Source organism: Tyto alba, unplaced genomic scaffold, assembly GCF_018691265.1.
Source record: "Tyto alba isolate M040663 unplaced genomic scaffold, T.alba_DEE_v4.0 Super-Scaffold_45, whole genome shotgun sequence".
Lineage (NCBI taxonomy): Eukaryota > Metazoa > Chordata > Aves > Strigiformes > Tytonidae > Tyto > Tyto alba.
In genome coordinates, this window is record NW_024881321.1 from 5,813,650 (window position 1) to 5,837,341 (window position 23,692).

Genomic DNA, 23,692 nt, shown 5'->3' on the forward strand with positions numbered 1-23,692 from the left:
AGTTTTAATGGAGTTCAGTTTGAGGGATAACTTCTGAGCATTATCCAATTTTTACTCTCTTTTTTGAAATGTTAAATTTGACTGCCTGAGAGCCACCCCAAAAAAAAGCCCCACAACTCCTTAGGATGAATTTATTATTTCTCTGAATAGTCAAAAAGGTTAAAATAACTGTGATAAACTTTGTTTAAAAAAAAAAAAAAAAATCAAGAGAAATCACCAGTCTTCCTTAGTTAATTTTAACACGCTACATCTTATATACAGCAGTTTTTTAATTAAAACATCACTATTAAATCATTAAATTGTTATTGAACTTATAAATCCAAACAAAATTGAAGTTACAGGTATATGGTATTGGACACTAGTAGCATAGAATTACCTTTGAATCCTTAGCATAGTAAAGGGTACGACCTCGAAGTTTGAAATAACGCTTTTTCCACCTCTGAAAAGAACTGGTTTGCTTCAGTAGTAATCCTTCTTTTATACTTGTCTGAAAAATAATAAAATACAGAAGGTAAATACATATCTAAATAGCTATGCATATAGGTAAAAGTTACGCTTTTAGAAATTTCTGTTACACCTCATATAACTGGGAATTTAAATTTGTACCTGTTCACATTAAGTTGAGACTAATTCTCTGGAGGACCAGACTTTTCATCACTATTTTTTAAACAATTACAAAGTTGGCAAAATGCTAATTTTACATGTAAACTGAAAAGGCAGTCAAGAGGCATATATAATTATTGTGAAGATGAACACAAAATAATTCAACTGTCTGGATAGCTGCAAACCCACAAATATTAAAGTAAGCAACAATGGATGGTGGCATAATTCAGAAAACAAACGCTAAAAACCATCTACACAAAATAATTTCCAGTTCCAATTTTGATTAAATTGAGGAGAAAACCAATTTCCACATAGGCACTAATTCAACAAGGTACTTAAGTGTGTGTCTGATTCAAGCACATGAATTATGCCTTTAAAAATAGAGGGAATGATCCAGTATGATGCAAGTTATGCATGACTTCAAGTGTGTTGCTGAACTGAAGCCTTCTACATGAAATCAGCTTACCATTAGGAATAATCATTATATGGAAAGTGTGAGAACAGTAACAGCTAGGGATATTTTTACCAGGCAAGTATTTTTAGTCAAAAAACAATTCACTGATCCAAACCTTTCACTGCAGACTGAACCCTGCCTACATAAAGCCCATTTTTTGAAATGAGTAAGACACAAATTAGTATATTTTAAATGTGTATGCTGCTTTCACCAGCGCGTGTGGGATTCATCCAACTGATTACAGAAATTCTCCACTTAATCAGACAAAATGACATGACACAGCATACTAATTGTATGAGTCTCAAAATTAACTGTGAAGCACACAAAGGGTACAAGAAAAAGCAAGGACATTTGGATATTATATTCCAAAATTGTCTCTAATATTTCCAGAGTATTTCCAATTTGTTGTGTAATAATGTGATGCGAATCTTATAATAGGATTTCTAGACAATGTGATATAAACATCATTTGAAGCTATTCTAGACCTTTTAGAGACTTAACCAAAACCTGACCTAGAGTTCATAAACATCATCTTCTGTTATTAGATGTCAAGTTCTCCTTAACTTTAATGCAAGTAATAAAAATAGAAAAAACAACACCAAAAAAAAAAAAAAAACAAACAAAACAGAAAGTACTTTAGTGTTCTTACCATTTCCTTGAAATGAGAAACATCACTGTTATGCACCTACATTGCACCATTCGTTTAGATACTCCAAACATCACAAACTAAAAATATAGTCCAACAATCACAAAGCACTTGAATTAATACTCTTAAAAAAGCAACCCCCTCAGATGAAACTTTGAAGCTGAAAGTTTGGATTTATCTCACTTTACTTCACATGCCAACAACCTTGACCAACACATCTGATCAGCCCTCCTGCTCTAGCTAAGGTATAGTAATTCTCAGCTGAAAGGGTCTGCTCAGCACACACCATTTTAAGATTGCATGCAATTTTCTGACCAGGCTCTCAGATAAGTTAGCTTTACACAACATAGTTTTAATCAGTTAGCAAATATAAGCACTTATTCAAAGCTGTTTGTTGTATCCATGCAGCACTTCTGTTTCATATCCCTCTCTGAGATTTTGGAAGCTCAACACACAGGAAGGGAGTAGATGACTAATGTGTTTGTCAAGGGTCGGAAGGTGTAAGACCAGAGAAATTCTGTTCCAGGGAAACAGTACTCCACATACAGAGCAGGCATTGACTTACTGGAAAAATTTCCAAAATGGAAGGAAATCCACGTTCCCTAGACCACACTATGTGTACTAAGAGACACAGAACATACATTATACTGAGTATTTTCAGGAATTTTAAAATCCATTCAGAGAACATAAATCTCCATGAACCTTGAGCTAGCTATTACTCACTAAAGAATTAATTAACTCTTTCTTGTAATTTTTATGCCTACATAAGCCATTTCCCCCTATTTCTACTCACCCCTTAAAACACCAGTATCCCTAAAATCAAATCAATAGCTTCAAAATTAAATTTATTTTGCAAATCAGCCATTTAAAATTAATTCCCTAAAGTTGGCAGTAAATAAACATGCAGGCTCCACAGAAGGTATTTTGGCATCAAAATGTTAAAAAAATACTAGACTGGTAAACATTTACTCAAGAAATGCAAGTCCTTCAATGAAGTCTATGTCTGAAGTTTACATTTTACCACCAATTTCCCAATTTTCCTGATGCTGAGGTTTGAGCATCTTGAACACACAACTCCGTGGCTGCAGGCATCAAAACTGAGCTTTGGCCTGATATCCTTAATTGACTTCATTTAGCCTTTAAAATGTGCAAAAACCTTCTAGCTGCCAACTGAGTCATTAGGTAATCAGCTAATAATGCTTTCCTTAATCTACACACAAGTCACAGCACTTACAGTAATTTGAGATTGGGAGGGATCTCTCAGGTTGTTGAATTTGGGTCCACGTTATTGCCTACAACCAAGTCATGTAAAGTTTTTCAAAAGCATTAATCAGGCCTACACCTTAAAAAGGCAATCAGTACCTTCTCCTCTCCTGACAGCAATTAAGACAGTGCTCCAAGACCTCGCTGTTCTGAGAAACCTTCTAATTAATCTCAACTGGACATTAAATCTGAAGCATAAGCAATAATCACTGCCAGTTCTGTTAACTACTTCTCTATCGCAATTTAAGGGAAATAAGAAGTGCACCTCCCACAATCCCATGCTACTTGTCACTTTTACAGAATCAACTCTCATCTGCTTGCCAAAACCTCTGACTTCGCTATACATCATCTTGTATCATCTAGTAATAAAACACCCCTCCAGACATATGGGACTATAATAAGAATAAAACTGAACTGAACAGAACAGAATAGAGTCACTATTATAGAATCACTAACATTTTTTACTACTTTAGTCAGTAACAATTCAAAATTTTAATTCACAATATTACAGTCACAACATCACAGTACTCCACAGTGGTATATTTTCCTGAAGAAATCTAATTATAAAAACCATAGCCACATTTCATAAAATTAAGAAGGTATCTATATATATTCAATTATCCAAGAATGTTGAATGCAACTCTATGTCACCATATTCTAAATGACAAAAATAAATGTGATTTGTGGGTATTTTGATCACTAAAAAATGAGAGGCATCATCCTTTTTATCAGCAGATTTTCAAATATTCAATATATAGCACTTAAAAATGAAAACTGTTAATTTTGAATTTTCAAGGCAGGCAACCACAATGCCTTACTTCTAATTCACTCAGTTTGTAAATTCACGTATTTGCACAGAAGTCAAATTTTTACTTCTGCTGTTGCTAGAAAGACACAAAGAAAGAAGAATCATAGAATGGTTTGGGTTGGAAGGGACTTTAAAGATCATCTAGTTCCAACCCCGCTTCCATGGGCAGGGACACCTTCCACTAAATCAGGTTGCTCCAAGCCCCGTCCAACCTGGCCTTGAACCCTTCCAGGGAGGAGGCATCTACAAGCTTCTCTGGGCAACCTGTTCCAATGCCTCACCACCCCACACAGTAAAGAATTTCTTTCAAGTATCTAATCTAAATCTGCCCTCTTTCAGTTTAAAGCCATTACCCCTCATCCTATCCCTACACTCCCAGATAAAGAGTCCCTCCCCACCTTTCCTGTAGCCCCCTTTAAGTACTAGGAGGCTGCTAGAAGGTCTCCCCAGAGCCTTCTCCAGGCTCAACAACCTCAACTCTCTCAGCTTGTCCTCACAGGGGAGGTGCTCCAGCCCCCTGAGCATCTTCGTGGCCCTAAATATTCATAAATTATATTTTGAATTCAGAAAATACTCTGAATTTAGAAAAGAAAACAGTAAACTGACTATGGATGTATTACTGGCAGCTGCAAACTAAACCACTTTAATGATTAAAAATAAAACTCTTCTCTATACTCCTTTTCAGGTATATAAGTGGACGTGCTGCTCAAAATGTGTCAGGAGAGTACAGAAAATAACATCAGCAAATTTATGAAAATGAGGAGAATGAAAATGAGAACAGGAAAGGCCATAAAGCACGACAGGTCAAACATAAGCTGGACATTAAGAGGGTGAAGAACAATTTTAAGATCACCTTGCAACAGATGCTCACACTGAGACTAAAACGTTCCTTAAATACTTTGAAAGATGAAAGACAGCTAGGAGGTTGGCAGGATCATTTTTCAACAGAGGTATGAGAGTACTCAAGGAGATTATAGCAAAGAAACTCATCAAATTCTTGGCATCTATCTTTAGTAATGAAGATGATGAGACAGTATCTCACACATGTTCTTAATAACATCCGAACAGCTACATCAACCTGAAGCACATACACAGGAAGTACTAGATTAGACAAATCATTAAGTCATGTGGACTAGATGGCATTGGCGGTCCTGAAAGGCCCTCTGATACTAACTTCCAACCTAATAAGACAGTAGAGTCCATACTGAAGAATAATATCACTGAGCCTGTAACACAGCTGATGGGAAAAAGTCAACAGAGCTTTTGTAAAGGGAAATACTGTCTTACTATCTGCAGGGAGTTCAGTGGGTGGAGAGGAAAGCATGTGGATAAATGAAGATCTGGGGGACTCGGATTTTCAGAAGGCCTTTGACAAGGCTTTCCACTACAGACCACTGAATAAATTAAGTTCGAATGGAATTGGAAAAAGGGGCTTTTTGAGGACTGAAAGTTGCTCAAGGGATATGAAGCACAAGTAGGGCTTAACAGTTACTTTTCTCTTCTGGATTCCCAAGGAATCAGGTTTATTCAAATTCAGTGACCCAAAGAAGGATCACACAAGGAAATCTTCGGATTTGCAGAAGATACTAAGCTAATTCTATTACTCTTTTTAAGTAGTCAAATTCTATGCCAAAGGTGAGGAACTCTAAGTATGTTATAAAACTGAGCACGAGGGCAAAGCGGCAGAAGAAGAGCTTCAGCCCAGGTAAGACGCTCTGCTTTGGGGAAAAAAATCTAAACCTTACTAACATTCTCACATCAACTCTGTGTGGAGATCGGGAAGTCGCAGTTCACAGCTCTCTGTGCTCAACCACAGCCAGAAAAGCCACAGAACTTTGGCTGTCATCAAGTAACAAAACCAAGACAGAGGATATCATTTTGCTGCTATATAAAACACTGGTGTATCAGACAGTTCTGGTCTCCCCAACTCAACAAACAGGGTTAAAAGAAGGTATGGAGAGTGTCAACTTAAATGATTCAGAGGATGGAACAGCTGCCTTACAAAGAGAGACTAAAAAAGCTGGAACTCTTCAGTTTGAAGAGCAGTAGACTGAGGGAGTAATATGACCAAAGTTTATAAAAGCGTTAAAGCATAGTGTGGTGAATGCAAAACTATTGCTCACCAAATCCCTCGAGGTTATAACAAGGAGGAATATGATGCAACTATGTTGGGATCAGCTTAACAAAGGTAAAAAGCAACACAACTTTACATAGCAGGTAGTGATTTTATGAAGCTGCTGTCACAAGAGATTGTAGAGGCAGTGTCAGCAAGTCCAAAAAAAAGGATTAATCCCATTCCAGAACACCACCTCTGTACATGGTCCCTTTAATCTACCATGGGGAAGTACGGAGGGAACGGACTGCAGCCAAACTCACGTGCTGCTCCTGAACGGCCTTTCCTAGGCCACTGCTGAAGACGGACTATTTTCTGATCCAGCAAAAAATTTTGCAGGTTAGATTTCTCCTGCTATGTTGACGGTATCTCTTTTGCTCTAAAGTCTGATGTTTGTGTTTGTAAGTGAACATAGGCTCTCATTCACCAAAATAATTAGTATTTGGATTGTTGATAGACCAGACCATTAAAGGAAAAAAAAAAAAAAGATTACAGCATTTTATACTGCTTATCCCTCTCCTGTGACACCTCTTATTCATATGACTTTGCAAAGTTGAGTATTGACATAAAATCAACCCTCTTTTTAATATTGTGGTGAGTTTGGTACATTTTCACTGTCTGCACAGGTATGGCTTTAGGCAGACAGAGTCTTCATTATGTTACAAGGTAAAGTCTCACAGCTCTTATTAACTGAGAGATCCTTAAGATATTCCATGTGTTCAGTAGATAGAAAATTACTTCTATTATTAAAAAATGTGACAATCAAACTCGTGATTTTGATTAAAATTATGACCCAGGAATTCCAAGCTTTTGATTTTCTTGACAATCTCTGTACAGCAGCTTCTATTACTGCCACTTATGCTGACAGATCCTTCATTAGTTATGTCAAAATAAAAATAGATTTTTATCTACCAAGAATAAAAATTTCATCAGCTGCTCAGTGCAAGGTTACATTTTTATTGAAGATTCCTGATCATAGTGAAGGGAGCCTGGCATCTGAAAATTAAAACCAAACCAAGAACTATGCTATACCTATGAACCTACACAGCTGAAAATGGTCAAAATAAAATTGAAAATCAAGATGATCATGTTGACTATATAACATTGCTTTAAAACCAAGAAAATCTTAATAAAAAGAAGTACCATCAAGAACTGATCGCTCAGTGCAACATGTGGAGTTATACTGTGGGGTACCTAAAGCACCATGCCTGTCTCAACTGAGATGGCCCAGACTGCTGCTGCTAACCCATCTTCCAGGTTACATTTGTGACAGAAAAATCACAAAAAGTGGCAAGTTGCATATGCTCAGTCTGCCACTGTTGATGACAGTTAACCCTGTCTCATTAAAGAAAAAAACAGTCTGGCTAGCTTTGAGAAAACAGGTTTCCAAAATCTCAGAATGAAGCCAGCCACATTCCCCCCAACACTAACCCGTGATTAAGCATCATCTTTTTTTTTTTTTTTGTAATAACAAAATAGAGTATTATTCCAACTTTCTTCTTATAATCCATATTTTTGGGGTCCTTTATGTGGATGGACTCTAGCTTAAGTGAAACTGTAATATAAATAAATGCAATTATACAGCTTATGCAGTGCACTTTTTCCTCAACCTTGTTCTCCCTTCATGCTCCCTTCCAGCCTATGCTAAGGAAACATATTTTGCATTGCTGCTGTTAAAATTAAATTAAAAAATAGCTTTCAGCTTCCTCTACTTGGAATATATGGTATTGTAGTAAAACATGAAGTAAATATGAAATTGCAGAGAAAATGTCATAATAAAAATATCTTGCTAGCAAGTTGAAGTTCAATTATCAAATTGATTTAAAAATAGAGGTTATAGCACATATCAAAAATGAATAGGATATTACCATATTAGGATGAAACACTACACTGGGAATTCAAAAACAAAAACTATTTTAGATATAAACTTGATACTAGATTGAGAATCATGGAATAAAATTTATCTGCAGTTCAGGTATTTAAAAGAATAACTTCCAGTCATGTACATCACGTTCATCTCACTCTGTGTTCTCGTTAATCAGGGCATGTAACAGCTGCAATACACTGAGAAAGGATAAAACATTCCATAGGACTGTGACTTAGTGCCAAAGATTTAAGCGTCTTGGTGTTATTACATAACTCAGCTAACTTAGTCTTAGAGTAGTATTTTCCAGCTACTCTTTGGAGCTTCCTTTTAAATTACACATGCTCTGAGCAGAGAGATTTAAAACAACTAGAGTCTAACTGGCTTTGAGACAGAAGAATATAAGTGGCATGTGTCTTAGGAAGAAAAAAATAATGAAAAAATGAAATCCATAATAAACAGTAAAAGCACTCAGCTGACAAGATTTTTTTCTTTAACAGAGTTATTTAGGTCTTGGTCTCAACTAAATAGGAGGAACACTCAACACACTTGCCAGTCGGTAAAGTATATGCAGTGTAGGTCCAAAATAAACCATTTTTCCACCTCGCACAGCAAAATGCAAAAAAAAAAAAAAAAACCAAAACAAAAAATCCCCTTACATTTCCACAGAAAACAGCAAACGTTTCCTCTAGTTCTATCTAGCGTTAATATGCAAATAACAGTCGATGAATTACTTGAGGAAATTGCAAAAGCATCATATAACAAAAATACATTAAATACCACTACAAACTTTTATGTGACCCTTTCTTGAAAACAAATCACAAGTTAAGCTCGTCATAACAAACCTTTTCTGTTTTACTTCTTGTAGGTTTAATTTTTGTCCCTCTGAGAACATTTAAACAAATTCCAGTGATGTCAGACTTTCTAGGAGTTACGCTGGGTAGAAAGGAGACTACGCAGAGTCACTTAGAGCTTGTGACTCTCCAGGGAAAGCTGGGGAACAGCTCATTTCCTTCTTGCAGGCTTTTTCCACACCTCTAGCTGACTTTCACCAATCAAGTTGGGGAACAGAAAAAGCTTTTAGCAACAGAATTCACACAAGGCCAGGAAGAGTTGTAGAATAGAACAGAGTAGTTCACTCGGAAGGGACCTACAACCATCACCTAGTCCAAAACATACACATTGTAAACATATCATTCCAGGAAACGCCAGTATCATGCAAATGTGTTTGAAATTAGCAAATTCATAGAATCTTTATAGTTATTCACTTCTTTGAAGAGATAAAAAAATGTAAAAATACCATCCCATCCATTCACTTCTTAACCTTATCTGAATTATTAGTCACTGTTAGAAAGTGATTGGTCATCGCAGTTGATATCCCACTCGATACTCAAGTCTGTAAAGACAAATAGACACCAGTTTCGCAGATGCTGCAGCCCTGTGATCTGCAGATTTCTGATACATTTAGAACTACAGAGAAGTTTATTAACTGAATACCTAAGCATTACTGAATTTTTCTAGTGTTTCTGACTGCTGCAGATACAGAGATTACGTGCTTTAATCTAATTCAGTGGCTGCACTCCATTGCAAGTTTATATTGGCCCCAATTTTATTTTACTGGATGGCACATAAAATCCTGGATACACATTAATCATGTTTTGAATTACATTTTCTAGTATTTTTCCACTAACAGTCTTAGCTTAATACTCTACTTCTAGAATAGTTAAATCAATAAAACCCTTAATTCCATAATAACTCAAAAGCAAGAATCTCTTGCTTACCCATACAACTTTTCAGTCATGGGGAGACAAATAATATATTTCCCACTATTGAGAAATTCATATTTGAGTAAGAAGACTGGGAATATAATTTGAGTGATGATGGTAAAATTATACTAGCGTATTTCCCAACAAGGGAAAAAAAGCAATATACAGGAACAGACACTTAGAAGAGGTAATGTATTAAAGATATTGAAAAATCCTTTTGATTATCATAAAAAAATATTTAGAGAAAGCCAAAATACAGAATATATACACCATAGATTGGAAATCTAGTCCCAGTTTGACTGCAGATTTTATGTGTGATCTGGGTCAAACCAGTTACTCTGTGTTCTTTGGTATCCACACAGCAAAAAATACCTTCTTTATTCTCCTCCACAAGAGTACGGTTGTGATTTCTCACCTTTTTATTGAGTATCTCACTACAAGTGGCATTTCATTTTAATCAAATTTCTTCATGAATGACTTTCTGAATGACAGGGACTTCAGAAGTAATAAAACTAAAAAGATTCACAGACCCTATCCCTTGTGATCAGAATGATAGAAAAAAAAATGTTGAAAAGCAAAGAACTGTAAATAAAGCTGCAGGATAAAAAGCTTCATTTTGAGACAAGGAATAGCACAGAACTTTTTTTAATACTTTTTCTCCGTAACTAATACTGGTACTGTAGGTTCAGGTTACATATATTCACAATTATGGAACACAGTTGTTGCAGAATCACAGAACAGTTGAGGTTGGCAAGGACATTTGGAGATCCATTCAGTCCAGCCCCCCTCACAAAGAGTCATCTAGAGCAGTTCAGCAGTTCGACCAAGACTATGTCCAGTTGAGTTCTGATTATCTACACAGATGGAGACTCCACAATCTGTTTCAGTGTTCAATCACCCTCAAAACATTAAAAAAAAAAAAAAAACCAAACCAAACAAAAAAAAAGTTTTTTCTTCTGTTTAATTTTCTGTATTTCAATTTGTGCCCATTGCTCTTGTCCTGTCACTGGGCACCACTGAGTCTGGCTGTTTTCCTTTCACTCCTCAGACGTCTGTACATATTCATAAGATCCCCCAAGCTTTCTCTTCTCCATGCTAAAGAGTCCCAGCTCTCTCAGCCTCTTCTCATACCAAAGATGCTCCGGTCTCTTAATTATCTTTGTGGTCCTTCGCTGGACTCTCTCCAGTAAGTCCATGTCTCTCTTCTACTGAGCAGCTCTGAACTCAACACACATCAGTGTGTCCAGGACCCACAGTAGAGGGTCACCTCTCTTGACCTGCTGGCAATACTAATGCAGTCCAGCATATTGTTGGCCTTCATTGCCCCACAGTCCTTCTCTGCCAAGCTGTTTTCCAACTAGCCAGCCCCCAGCCTCTATGGGTGCACAGGGTTCTTCCTCCCCAGGTGCAGAACACAGAAATTGCCTTTGCTGAACTTCACGAGGTTTCTGTTGGCCCATTTCTCCAGCCAGACCCTCTGAATGGCAGCACAACCATCTGGTGCAACAGCCACTCATTCTCATTTTGTATTTTCTGTTCACTTGCTGCATGTATACTCTGTACTATCATCATTAATGAAGATGTCACACAGCACTGTCCCCAGTAACAACCCCTGGGGTGTACCAGTAGTGACTGACTCCTATCTGCAATTTGTACCACTGCTCATGACACTTTGGGCCTGGCAGCTCAGCCAGTTCTCTGTCCCTCTCATCATCCATTTATCCAGTTTGTACTTCATCAGTTTGTCTATAAGAGTGTTATGGGAGACAATGTGAAGAGTCTTGCTAAATTCAAGACAAAAATATCCACTGCTCTCTCCACATCCACTGAGCTGCAGAATGCTATCAGGCCAATGGCTTCCTCTTCATAAAACTATGCTGACTCCTCCCAATCACTGTCTTGTTTTTCATGCATTTGGAAGTACTTTCCAGGATTATTTGCTCCATCACCTTCCAAGGGATTGAGGTGAGGCTGATGGGTCTGTACTTCCTCAGATCCTCCTCCTTCTTCTTGAATAGAAAAGTGACATTTGCTTTCTTCCAGTCCTCAGGAACCTCCCCCAGTTGGTATGATCTTTGAAAGGTAATGGAGAATGGCCTTGCAATGCCATCAAGCAGTTCCCTCAGAACTTGGAGGTACAGCCCATCAGGTCCAGTGGACCTGTGTACATGCTGTTTAAGTGTTGCCAAATTTGATCCTTTTCCACCTAAGGTAAATCTTCCTTGACCCTGACTTTCCTCCTGGCATCAGGAACCTGGGATTGCAGAAGGCTGGTCTTACCAGTAAAGACCAAGGTGAAGAACCCATTTAGTATCTTGGCCTTCCCCATGGCCTTTATCACCAGGTCTCCTGCCTCATTCAACATCAGTCACAGGTTTGCCCTAGTCTTCCTTTTTCTACTGCTGGACCTGTAGAAGATCTTCTTGTTGGCCTTTACATCCTTGCTAGGTTCAACTCCAGGTGGGCTTTGGCTTTCCTAACCCCATCCCTACATGACTGTTTCTCTAAGTTCCTCCTGGGTCAGCTGCCACTGCTTCCACCTTTTGTATGCTTCCTTTTGATGTCTTGAGTTTTTTCAGAAGCACCTTGTTCACCCATGCAGTAGACTGCTCTTAAGATTGTAAGACTATCACAAATAGCTAGATTGTGACACTCCGTCTTTTGCTCTACTTTCTGTTAGTTCTAAAACTGCAATTCCTTGTAGCAAAACCACACTTTTTTTCTAAGTTTGCTTTTCCTATAATACCTTACAAATATTCTCGAGGTACCCCTTTCACAACTTCCAATCAGGATTTTTCTATATAAAAATCTAGCAGTTCTAGGCAATGTCTGGAGCCCAAATTGGCACCAAAAATCCCAGTTCTGGTTACTGTATTTGAATTAATTTGGAGTTACTAAATTTAGTAGGTAAATATTTTATAGCTTTTCTATTTTGGACGAAAATAAAAAACAAAGCAAAGCAGTTTGTGATATAGTACTGAATAAGTGCCAAACAGATCTGAAGTTTACTTTCCAGGCTACTAACAGTTCTCTGTAACCTCTGGTAGGTGGCTTATTCATTGCACCTCAATTTTGAACAGGCAGAAAAAGAATACTAGTTCCTCACCTCAAAGAGATGTTATGCTGATACATTCACTTGTTTGTGCAGCTACATATAAACATTACTTGTGTACCTACTGAACCACTATAAATTTAGGAAATGGATTACTGCCACAAGAGTGCTGATGAACTCCCCAAAGCATTAAGGCACTTTTAGTAAAGGACAGGGTCTCGGCTGTTTCTAGCAATTCTCATGGTAAAATCCTATTTTCTTTCCCAGTCTTTAGCAGCAAGCCAGGTGGAAGCAGAATTCTCATATTACAACGAGAGGAGGAAATTCCCTCTTTTGAGACAACCAGACTGGAGAGCAGAAGAACAACATATATCAGACACTCCCTTCCCCTCTGTTTACTGACAGGAAATAAGAGCCTGTAATTACTTTAGGATTCACATTTCCTTTGTGACCAGGCTCATTCATGTACATGCTATTTTCTCTCATTCAGAAAACACAGCAAAGCTTCTTCTCCCAAAACACACATCTTTGACCAGAACAGGGTAGATCAGTAATTCTCTGAGTTTTATACCCTGTGGCTCATGCTTGTCTACTCACTAAGGAACTTCTCCACCTCTGTACAGGCTCTGGATCTTACTCCGTGTCCAAACCCTAGAGTTTTAAAATACAATGCAATGCCTCACTTCAGTCCATGGGAAAATCAGGGAGTGGATCCTCTTGAAACATATTTGTGGGCATGTGAAGGAGGAGGTGGTAACTGGACACAGTTATCACTGACTTAGCAAAGGCAAATCATGTCTGAACATCAGGGAATCTTTTCTAAGACCCCTATCAGACAATAGCATGGCACCTCCCATTCCACTTGCTGTTCAGCAGCTCTTATTGCTAAAATATAATAATGTAATAGTCACTCACTTTTCTTCTTTCAGTGAGTTGATTAGTTAATATGGACTTTGTCTTTTCAGTTTTAAACTGCTTGATGGTATTTTTTTAATTTTAAACAATTGCTATTAACAAAACAGCCCTAGTATAAAAACAAGTAAAACTAGAAACATGGAAATAAATGTGCTAAAATAAAACTTGACTATAACTGTCATTGTTTTGTTTTGTTTTTTTTTTTTTTATTGAGGAAAGTACTTTCCATATAAATAATTTCTCAGTTCTCTAAAACCTGTCACTTTACGTATCCACTGTGTAAGAGGATTTGGCACCTTCAAGGTAAGAGCACTTACGTGTTTTACAGTGCGCTTGCTTTCAGATTGTGATGCAAAAGTTACTTTCCAGGGGAGCTAAAAAAAGGGCAAATTGTATTTCAGCTTCAATAAAACCTTGAACATATTCTAAAATCTTGGTTTAACAATGTATCCTCCATACCCACTAACAAAATCAGAGACTCATAAAGGACCTAGAAGAGTCACAAAAAGATCTTTTAATCCACACTCTCCTACAAGGTAAACCTAACCATATACACATCTACAGAAACAGGCTATCATTTTATTCAGGTGTCCCAATTTTCCACTAGAATTTTTTTTTTCTGGCTGATTTGTTTGCAAAAAATCCACTATCATGCAACATCTACAACAGAAAACAGAAACATATGAGCAGTAGAGATGCTGCATCTCATAAACCTGTATTAATCGCTTCTGTAGAGTTAGTCTTTGTATGTCCAGCTCCCAGTCACAGAATCTCTAGACAGAATAACAGGGGTCTAAAAACTGGCTTTTCACATGACTTGACTGTCATTACAAAAACACATGAACCTTCTTTCCTTTCTATTTAAATGAGGCCTGCATCTGCCTTTGTCAGCCATCCTTAGACTATTCCCGTAAGACATATGCCTAAGACGTTCTTAAAACCCCCAGTTACAGAGATACTCTACCATTAAAGTGTTTTCCCCTGAGTAAACCTCCCTTGTGACACTTTAAACCCACAAAGTGCTGTTGTAAGACAATGATACAGATGTCAAATGTCAATAAATGAACTCAAAACTCAAAGGCAGTTCCTAATTCACAGTACTTTATAAGGAGAAAAACAGGGAGAATAGCAATCACTTGATAGGATGATTCTTATTGCTCTTCACTTGGCACACCCCAACTTTCTTTTGTACAAATCACACTAACTCTTCATCAGGAGAAAATATTATGAACATGCAGTTATTAAATGAGTCATAAGATTGTTCTGCTTTTTGACCAAACTAATAAGTTTACATCTAGAAGTATTTTTAAATAGAACAAAGATGGAGAATTGCAAATGTTTTTCCACAGAGGATGTAGGCTATGAAAGTCTCATATCCTGCTATGTGCTAAGATTAGGCTTAGCATACCCTAACCCTTGAGGTATATAATGATTACGCTGTGTGAAACCTCTCAATGAAGTACCATCTTCAAAAGCATTTATGAGCAAGAAGCTTCGCTCTCCTCTGGGATGCGGCTCGAGTGTCCTATTTATTTCACTGGCCTTTCGCATAAAAGTAGAAAGCATGGAAAATATTTTTTAAAAATAGATGTGGTTAATCAGATTTCCTCTTACATTTCCTGATCATGTTTCTTTGCTATCTACTCTCTTCTGTTTAAAATAACTTAATTCTTATAATTGCTTACTTGTGCTTAATACAGGTACCATGAACTTTTGACATTCATCCACTTTCTAAGCATTAAGTACTTAAAGAACGTTTGCAGTTTCTATCTTTTCCCTGTGATAAGAGCTGGAGGACTGTGCCAGATAAACCCTACAAAGTCTTGCCCATGCTGTCTCTGATGATGTGACAGTCACAGAAGGGAAGACACAGCCACTGTGCAACGTTACAGGTTAAGCAGCCAACAATAGTGAGTCTGAGTTGAGATAACACCATTAGGAGCTTCACTGACTGAGGCACAAGCACACACATCTTCCAGGACCATTAATTTGGAGCAGAAAGGCAGGGCAGGTGCTCCTTAGCACTAAACACACTAAAATCTCTGAGCCAGAGCATCCCATTTTCTTTGCGCACTTGTGCTGCAGGCTGAGTTACATTAGAACATTCTCCATGCACAGGTGAAATCATAGAAAACAAGCTAAAATAATTTAAAATATATTAAATCAGATCTAAGCTGTATGATGCAAATTTTAAATCTACAGGATGATCTTCAATCTTCTTTCAAACTAGCTGGCCTTCAAAAAAAAAGGTGAGGTAATTAGTCTTATGCTACCTTAATTCCAAGAAAAATAATTCTAGACATTTTTTATAACTCTTTTTAAAAATTTACAACTCCTTTAGATGGAATATTTAAAGAAAAAAAATGATTAGTCTAGAATCTTATTTTCACAAAGACACTGTGAGTTTATTAATTGGCTCCAGACAGTAGTTAAGAGGTGCTGATCACAAGGAATTGGATGAGAGAAAGGTGACAACAAAGTCAAAACACCCACATTAAGAGTAATTTCTGAGTCACTTGAACTTATCACTCTCACTTCTTCCAACCAGATTCCTGATATGGTCTTATACAACAATAATTCTGGGAATAAATGTGATCTCTCTCCTTTTTTTTTTTTTTCCCCACCAAACAGATGCTTCTCAAATAGTTAACCAATTTGTACACTCCATATCTTGCTATGCTAGCCCTGCTGATTCATCTGGGGAAACAGAAGAAAAACTACACTTGCCTATTTATATGTATGATACTCTGGCTTTATTCATCTGGGCTGAAACTACCATCACTAGCAATGCTAGAGACACAGCAGTTAACACCACAAAAAGATGGATGTTTCCTACAATCTAAGCCAAGTTTCAAACCAGCATTACTGATTTTTAAAGCCGTTCCATTGATTGATTTTTCCCATCAGCTGCAGAGACTGCAAGTGTTTTCCTTCAACACCACAGTTACTAGCTGATTTTCAGGTTGCTATCTGAAAGGTGATCAATCAGCGAAACCAGTTAACAGCAGCCAGAGATTTCAAGAGGGCATTTGATCAAGCTTCACTGAGCAGCAGCCTCTAAGGATGCTCATTTGCTCCACCGTTACTCAAGCTCATAGAGGATTATTCACCCAATGACAATGTAGTTGCTTTCAAACTATCATTCAAGATGTTGAATAGGTTTTCTATACGCAATATGAGCATACAGCAAAAATGTAAGGTATTTTAAATACAAAGGAGAAAATACTTCTCAAAAGACTTTTCTCTCTAAACTACAAATCAGAACTCCATACTCTCAGAGGGGGCAGAATATATCAAGGTCTAGGAGTATGTTCCCTTCCATTAACTGGTATGGTAAATGGCCTGTCAACACAGTACCATGGGCACCACCACCACCAAGAGCCTTAAACCTCTTTATTTTCCACTGGAAGTCACAGTCTAATTTATATACCTGTTAGTTAACGAAGGTCTTAAGCCCGTGGGGGGAAACACATGGACAGGCGCTGACAAGGTAACAGATAATGAGAACGGCAGGCGGCCTCGAGGTAGGTTGGTTATTGAAGGCTAATGGGCTCCTCTATCTTCCTTGTGCCCACTCCATTTATCCAGAATGCAACACCGAGTCACAGAAGCCCATTTAATTAATGGGTTGTGCTGGGCACCAGGCCTTTTGCTTTTTATCTGCATTAGAAACTCGTCAGGTTATAATTCTGAATGAGAAGGCTAAAGGTTTCTTCATGTGTTTTCTAACATACCTTAAGGTTGATAGAATGAAACTTCTAATTTTCTGCATGTAAAAAAAAAAAAAATGGCTGTTCAAGTTTGAGACAACGATCAGGGATGTTGCAATTTTTACATTTCCAATATAGATTTTTTTTTTATTATGATTTATAATCCTATATCTATTTTAAGATTCTACTTCAATGGGGTGGGAGGCTAATGAAAAACATAACTAAAAATAAATATTCTGACACATAAAGCACAGTGACTGGAGGGAGGGGAGTGTTTTCTTTGCAGGTCAGTGGTTATCTTTTAAGAATTTTTACAGTAGTTTTACTTTCTGCTGCCCTAATCATCAAAGACGAATGCAGAGCCTGCTGTGCCTTGGAGCATCCATTTGGTGCCATTTATGTTTGGACCAAAAATGGGCTGAATCTGGTCCAGGGAACAAAACAAGGAGTTACAGCCCCAAAGAGCCTGCAGCTTTAAACAATCAAAATACAAAAAGGATTCACCAAGACACGCTGAGGAAGGAATACATCAGTTTTTAAATACAGAGCAACAAAACTTGTATTACTGTTTGAGTACCAAAAAGAAATGAAGGCATTTAAATTGAGATAAAAAAGTGGCACGATACGTTTGAAATTAGAAAGAAGATCCTTAAAGCAGAACTGGCACAAAAAAGGACAAGGAAGAAAAAAGACAGGATTATTAAATCTAGCATCATTGCCAGTGATGGGAAAAGCCACACACAAATCAGCAAGGGTCTCTTGCAGTGTGAGCCTACATCCTCTGATTTACAATAACCATTCACATATGCGATAAACAATCGAGAATTATTCATATGAATAATCATATTCATTATGAATAATCAATAATTGAAAAAAATACACTTTGGAGTCTCTGCTTAAATTTATTAACAACATTTGTTATCATTTGATACATAGTGTCACTGAAATAATATAACTGAGTTTAGCTGTTTAATTCACCTACCTAGAAATCTTTTCAATGAGCAAATAGGATCAATACTGAAAGACAGAGAGAACGTATGCTAACATTGCTATCAAGAGTGGGGACATCTTTCTGGATAAGCAAGCCCCAGCAGTATTAAACAGGAGGGTGATATAAAGTACATCTCCTCCCCTACTGGTAAGCAAAGTAGAATATTCTAGATCTAAGGGTATCTGGAAACCGGCTCTAACCAGTTGTCTGAGGAAGAACCACAAAAAAGTATAAATACAACCAATTTTAAAATTATACTAACATTTCTATAATATGAAAAACAACTAATCTATGAGCAGAGTCCAAGTATAACTGGCTACGTTAACAGTAAAAACTGGGGAAAAAAAAAAGTGGAAACCACTGTTTATTTTAGAATAGATGTTGGATAATATTAATACAGAAAATGTTTATTTTCTGTCTCTTAATAATGATTCATGTATTGTTATCTACGAATTAGGATCTGAATAATAGATTATGACCACTGACCGCCTTTTTGTGTTTAGTGAAGATCGAGAAAGGTTCCTGAAGCCAACAGAAGAAAAAGCTCTCTCCACCACGAACTGCCCTAGTATACCACATGATGTTGAAGTTTACATACAAGATGCAACAGAGTTACTCCAGGTCTCGATGGTTGGCAAAGACTGTAATTAATCCTAAAAATTACTTGCTGTAGTTGTGCCAATAGTGAGGATAAAGATAATACAGAAACTATCTATATGAAGGAATCACATATTACCTTTCCATGGGAACCGTATATAGGTTAAGAATATATAATCCCAATAGCCAAATGACTTGGCTTACAGTGCAAGACACAAAGACAGCTCCATTACCAATTTGGTACTACTTGTAATGAATTCTGATAGAATTTAGAATTTAGATATGACAGTGATAATTTTGACTTTAAAGGTATATCATTAGCACGCACAAAAATAATTTAATCCTTTCTAAATTCTAAAAGATATCATTAGGAAGCAATAAATCATTATGAAGCAAGTTTCCTGTATTGTTTCAAAAAATACATTGTAATTATTTCTAAAATTACATATTGCAATGACAATAAATTATTAGAAAACAGTAACTTTTTTTTTATTATAAGCATTTCACATTCTGCATAATTAATACCTGACTATACTATTCCTGAAAAGAGATAATAAAACTGGTTTATAATTAGTAATGCTGCTTTCTACAATAAATGGACAAGTCATACAAACAAAGAGTATTTCCACACCTTCCTAGAAGTTATCCATTGCTTTGAACCAAGCATTTATTTCATGAATGTCTCCTGCATATCCTTCTGAGTTGTCCAGGTCTTTACACTACTCTTTTACATAGCAGGATGCCACAGACACATCCAATGCATAGACTGTTTCTGGACATAAAAACTACTTTGGAAGTAAATGCTGCATCTAAAATTTTAATAGAAAATACATGATGCCAATGAAATCTCATGTTACTCTTCTTTATATATGTTCCATTTTATGTTTTATAGGTCATTAAAATGATTGTAGATTCTATACCTGAAATTTCCAGGTGTTGTTTCTCTAATCAAGCCATCAAACTGTTGGAAAAGCTAGTTCTTGTAGCAGCTTCCCAAGAAACACTGAGTTTGTCACAATATTATGTGAAAAGGAGAACACATGCTGATTTTTATAATTTGAGATAAAACACAAACACAGTGTTCTTCTGAAAATGGTAATTTCCTTTTAAATGAAAATAATCCACAGAAGCTTTTATTCCTTTTTATAAAAATTGGATTATAGCTAATGACCACGTGGGGGTAGTAGTGTGATGGTAATGCTCAGGTACAGTGTCTGGCATCCAGCAGAACACAGCAGTGCAAGCGCAGTGGCTGTCTGAAATAAGTGCATTTCTGCTGCAGGTTTTTGATTCTTTATAGCATACATACTTTAACTGTAAGACATACATATATGTGCCAAATTGCAGTATCAAGATCTGAAATCTGGGAGACTCGAGGAAGAAGTGTTGTAAAATATCGTTTTGTTCTATAAAGGATTTGTAGAAAAACAGAAAAGTCAAAGTAACATTCAGTGAGAAAACATAAAAGGGTTTTAGCAGCCATTTACTGAAAGCTGGCATTTTCAATCCCTAAATTACAGAAGAGTAAACATTTATGCTAAGGCAAGTTGGCAAGTTATCAGTGGTTAGTCACTTCTGGCCTTAAACATAGATTTGAATTCTCTATACATAAAAGACAATGCTCAAGCTTTACTCTTATAAAAAGAAAGCTTAATTCCTGTTCTCTTTTTAGTGTAAAATAGGGTCAATCTTTTTTTCTCTTAGTTACATCAGCCAGTATCATAAATAACTCACAAGAGTTGGTCTTGTGAAAGTCACTTGCCTTTTTAAGTATATAAATATTTATTAGATCCGTACTGCATGAAAACGTAATAGAGGAGAAAAAAGGCAGAAGTGGTTACTTGCTATATAAATAGCTGTAAGTACGTACAAGATCATACAGTACAGCTAAGCCTTATAACCAATTGGTTGCACTACATGATTTGTTCTTACTCAGCTGTGTTGATTCACAGACTTACTATTTTACTCACATACATTCTATTTTCTATATATAATAACAATTATTACAAATATATAATTTTTACACATATAAGGGCCCTGAATGCATTTGATAGCATTGTTATACATGGTCAGAGGCTGCCAAAAGAATACAGGCAGGAAAAGAAAGAAGCCTTGAAGTTGGCAAGCCAAGCTGAGCTACAGGCTGCTGATTTGTTCCTCTACAACCTTTTTTTCTCCAATGCTTTTGCAAGTAGTATGTTGCAAAGTCAATAAACTCCAGCCTTCTTACAATCTGCGTACAGGCAGCATTTGTACTAAAATCAAAAGGAGCATTGTTAAGGGCTTGCCCAGACTTGAAAGTTGATGCAAGTTAGGGGAGTGTTTGACACTAAAGTGTAAGAGCCAGTCCAGAACCCAATATGCAGTCACTCTCACCCTCAAGCAAAAGCATCGCATTCCTCCTTTACTTAATCCCCACCTAAAGAACTTCTTCTCTGCCGTCAGGATGATTCATTAAATCAACAGCTATGTCTGAAATAATTCTGCAACAGAGCAAATTCAGCTCTGACAACCCAAGAAAAACACCGGAAGAAAAAGAAATGGTGAGAACGGGGTAAGGCATCTCATGGTAAAAACAGATAAGGTGGACTAGTGAGGGCAGCAACATCTTCAGCAGTTAGCACTAAACACAACAAAATTCAAGAGCATGAAACATATTTGCCACACAAACTCTCTCTGAAGAAGAGGATGTTGCTTTTAAACAGGAATTACAACTGCCTGGTTAAACATGATGTCATCTCAATTTATCTGAATAGTTTTACCATTTTATAATTATATTTTATTAATTAATAATAATCAATATAATATTACAACCGTAATACTTAATGGCTTCATTTGTTAGTTAATACCCTTTTTCCTAAATCAGATGAGGCTGAGCAGTTTGTGCTGGCATAACTATGTTGGTAACTAAAATACCTGTGTTAAACAGGCTTAAAATGACCATAATCAGAGGCGATTAGAAAAGCTATTCTTGCCTTTACTTCATGTGCTTGTTCAATCTTTTACAAAACAGTTGTTTTAATTGTAAAATATGGTAAAGAGTCAATTCTTTCCCTTCGTAAAGCTCTCCACAGTGCAGCAGAGAAGAACATTGCAAAACAGTAATGAAACAGGAAAATGCAACTTAAAAAAAACACAGTGTTTTAAGAACATGACAAGTATTGAAAATTTCTTAGAATTATTTAAAGTACTTCTGCTCTTTCATTCGCAACAGTTAAAGCTTGCAGCCAGTAAAAGAAGGTAAGAGGAATAGTGTATTTTTAGGCTGAGCTGCTGATATGTAGAAAACTTAACTGACTTGTGTAAAGTCACAGTGAGTCAGCACCAACAGAACAGTGAATCAAAATCCTAATCCCATTCTCAAACTACTGGATTGACTCATTTCCCACATTCAGTTACTCTGCTTGTATTTTATGCAACACCCAGCTCAAATGATAAAGTTCCTTCTGTAAATGGAATTTTTCATGTTACAGCCCACTCTTGTAAATCGATCAAGGAAGCATTTCATTACTTTTTAATGAACTTCTGTGATCTCACTTCCCATGTCATACTGCATATCCGTGCTTAATGCTAGATAAATGAGTCAAGTTGGGCATTCCAGATGACTGATATAAAATAGTTTTACTGCATCTTCTTAGGAATGCGTTTCTACAAAAATGCCCTAATCACAAAATAAATATGCTAAAACCTAGAGATCATCATATCTGTAGGTCAATGCACAATATCTTTCAGGAATCAGTTTCTCTGGTTTACAGAAAAAATAACACACCTTAAGGCTGTTTTCATACAAAATGACTTGACCATTTCAAAATGGCAAAAGGTACTAATAAATGATGCCAAAGATCCTAAGAAAGTTTGCTCTCCAAAACTCATGAAAGGTCCCTTGCAGAAAAAAGCACTTAAGAAGTCATCTGAAAGAAAAGCATCTTAGCCTGTCTCTGACCACTGAAAGATACAGGTTATCTGCTGAAAAGATGGTAGTGTCTTACTCTGCCTCCAACTGTTATGGACAACATAGATCAAGAGTCCACACAAATACCAAGGGCTTCCCTTCTTCACTTTAAGTCTGTAAACCTGCGTGTTCCAGATTTCATTGAGAGGAGTAAGAACTGCTTGCCCCGTCAACGGTAAAAGCTTTCAGGGAATCAAGAAGAGTGTTATAAGCACAGCACATCCATTCCCTGTACAGCAGAAGTCATGTAGGTCTCAGGGCTGGGTGAAGGCAATTTCAGGTGGGTGGTAGGTACCCAAAGGATATGACCTGCCAGGTTAAGGAAGAACCCAAAACTTGACTCTGAATGGCACCAGGGAGTTAGATAGCCTTTTCTGGCATTACCTCAAATGCCGGCATTTGCCAGACATGCTCCAGTTTCAAAATTCTCTTCATTCACAAGTGAACCCAAAGGAAGAGACAAAAAACTAGTCTGTTAATGTATTAACTGATGCATATAGGAAATAGTTGAATTTCTTATCGTTCTGTTGCAATTTCTTCATACTTCCCGAGGCTGCGGCAGTACAGACTACCAGTCACATTATGGGGAGCAGGAAAGATGTGAAATTCTGCCTGAAGATAGTCATCACATGAAGATTTCTTAAGCCATATGTTATATTTCTACAGCAAAAATCAGATGCATGATACACCTGGTGGAGTTAAGCAGTCTACAGGCTATGAAAAGGCTAGTTCACTGTTTAAAGAGGATCCTCGTGGATGTGGGGCCCTCTAAAGCACCTGTAAGACTATAATAGAATAATTAGTATACAGCTATTCTTTATATTTATATATTTTTAAATACTAAAAGCAAATCTAGTATGTGAGAAAATTCAAACATATAAAAACAAAGAAAGGAAACAACACAAAATTTGCAATAGAGAAGAACAGACAGTGGTTATGGGGCCACTGGACACTCTCC

At 36.9% G+C, this 23,692-nt stretch overlaps 1 protein-coding gene across 1 annotated transcript in view; it reads right to left on the reverse strand.

Moving 5' to 3' along the window:
• DGKH (diacylglycerol kinase eta) overlaps positions 1 to 23,692 on the reverse strand; it is a 167,225-nt gene that overhangs the window by 76,318 nt on the left and 67,215 nt on the right. Inside the window, exon 3 of the mRNA XM_042806159.1 lies at positions 377 to 487. Coding sequence (XP_042662093.1) covers positions 377 to 487 — 111 coding nt within the window. The remainder of the gene's footprint in view (positions 1 to 376; positions 488 to 23,692) is intronic.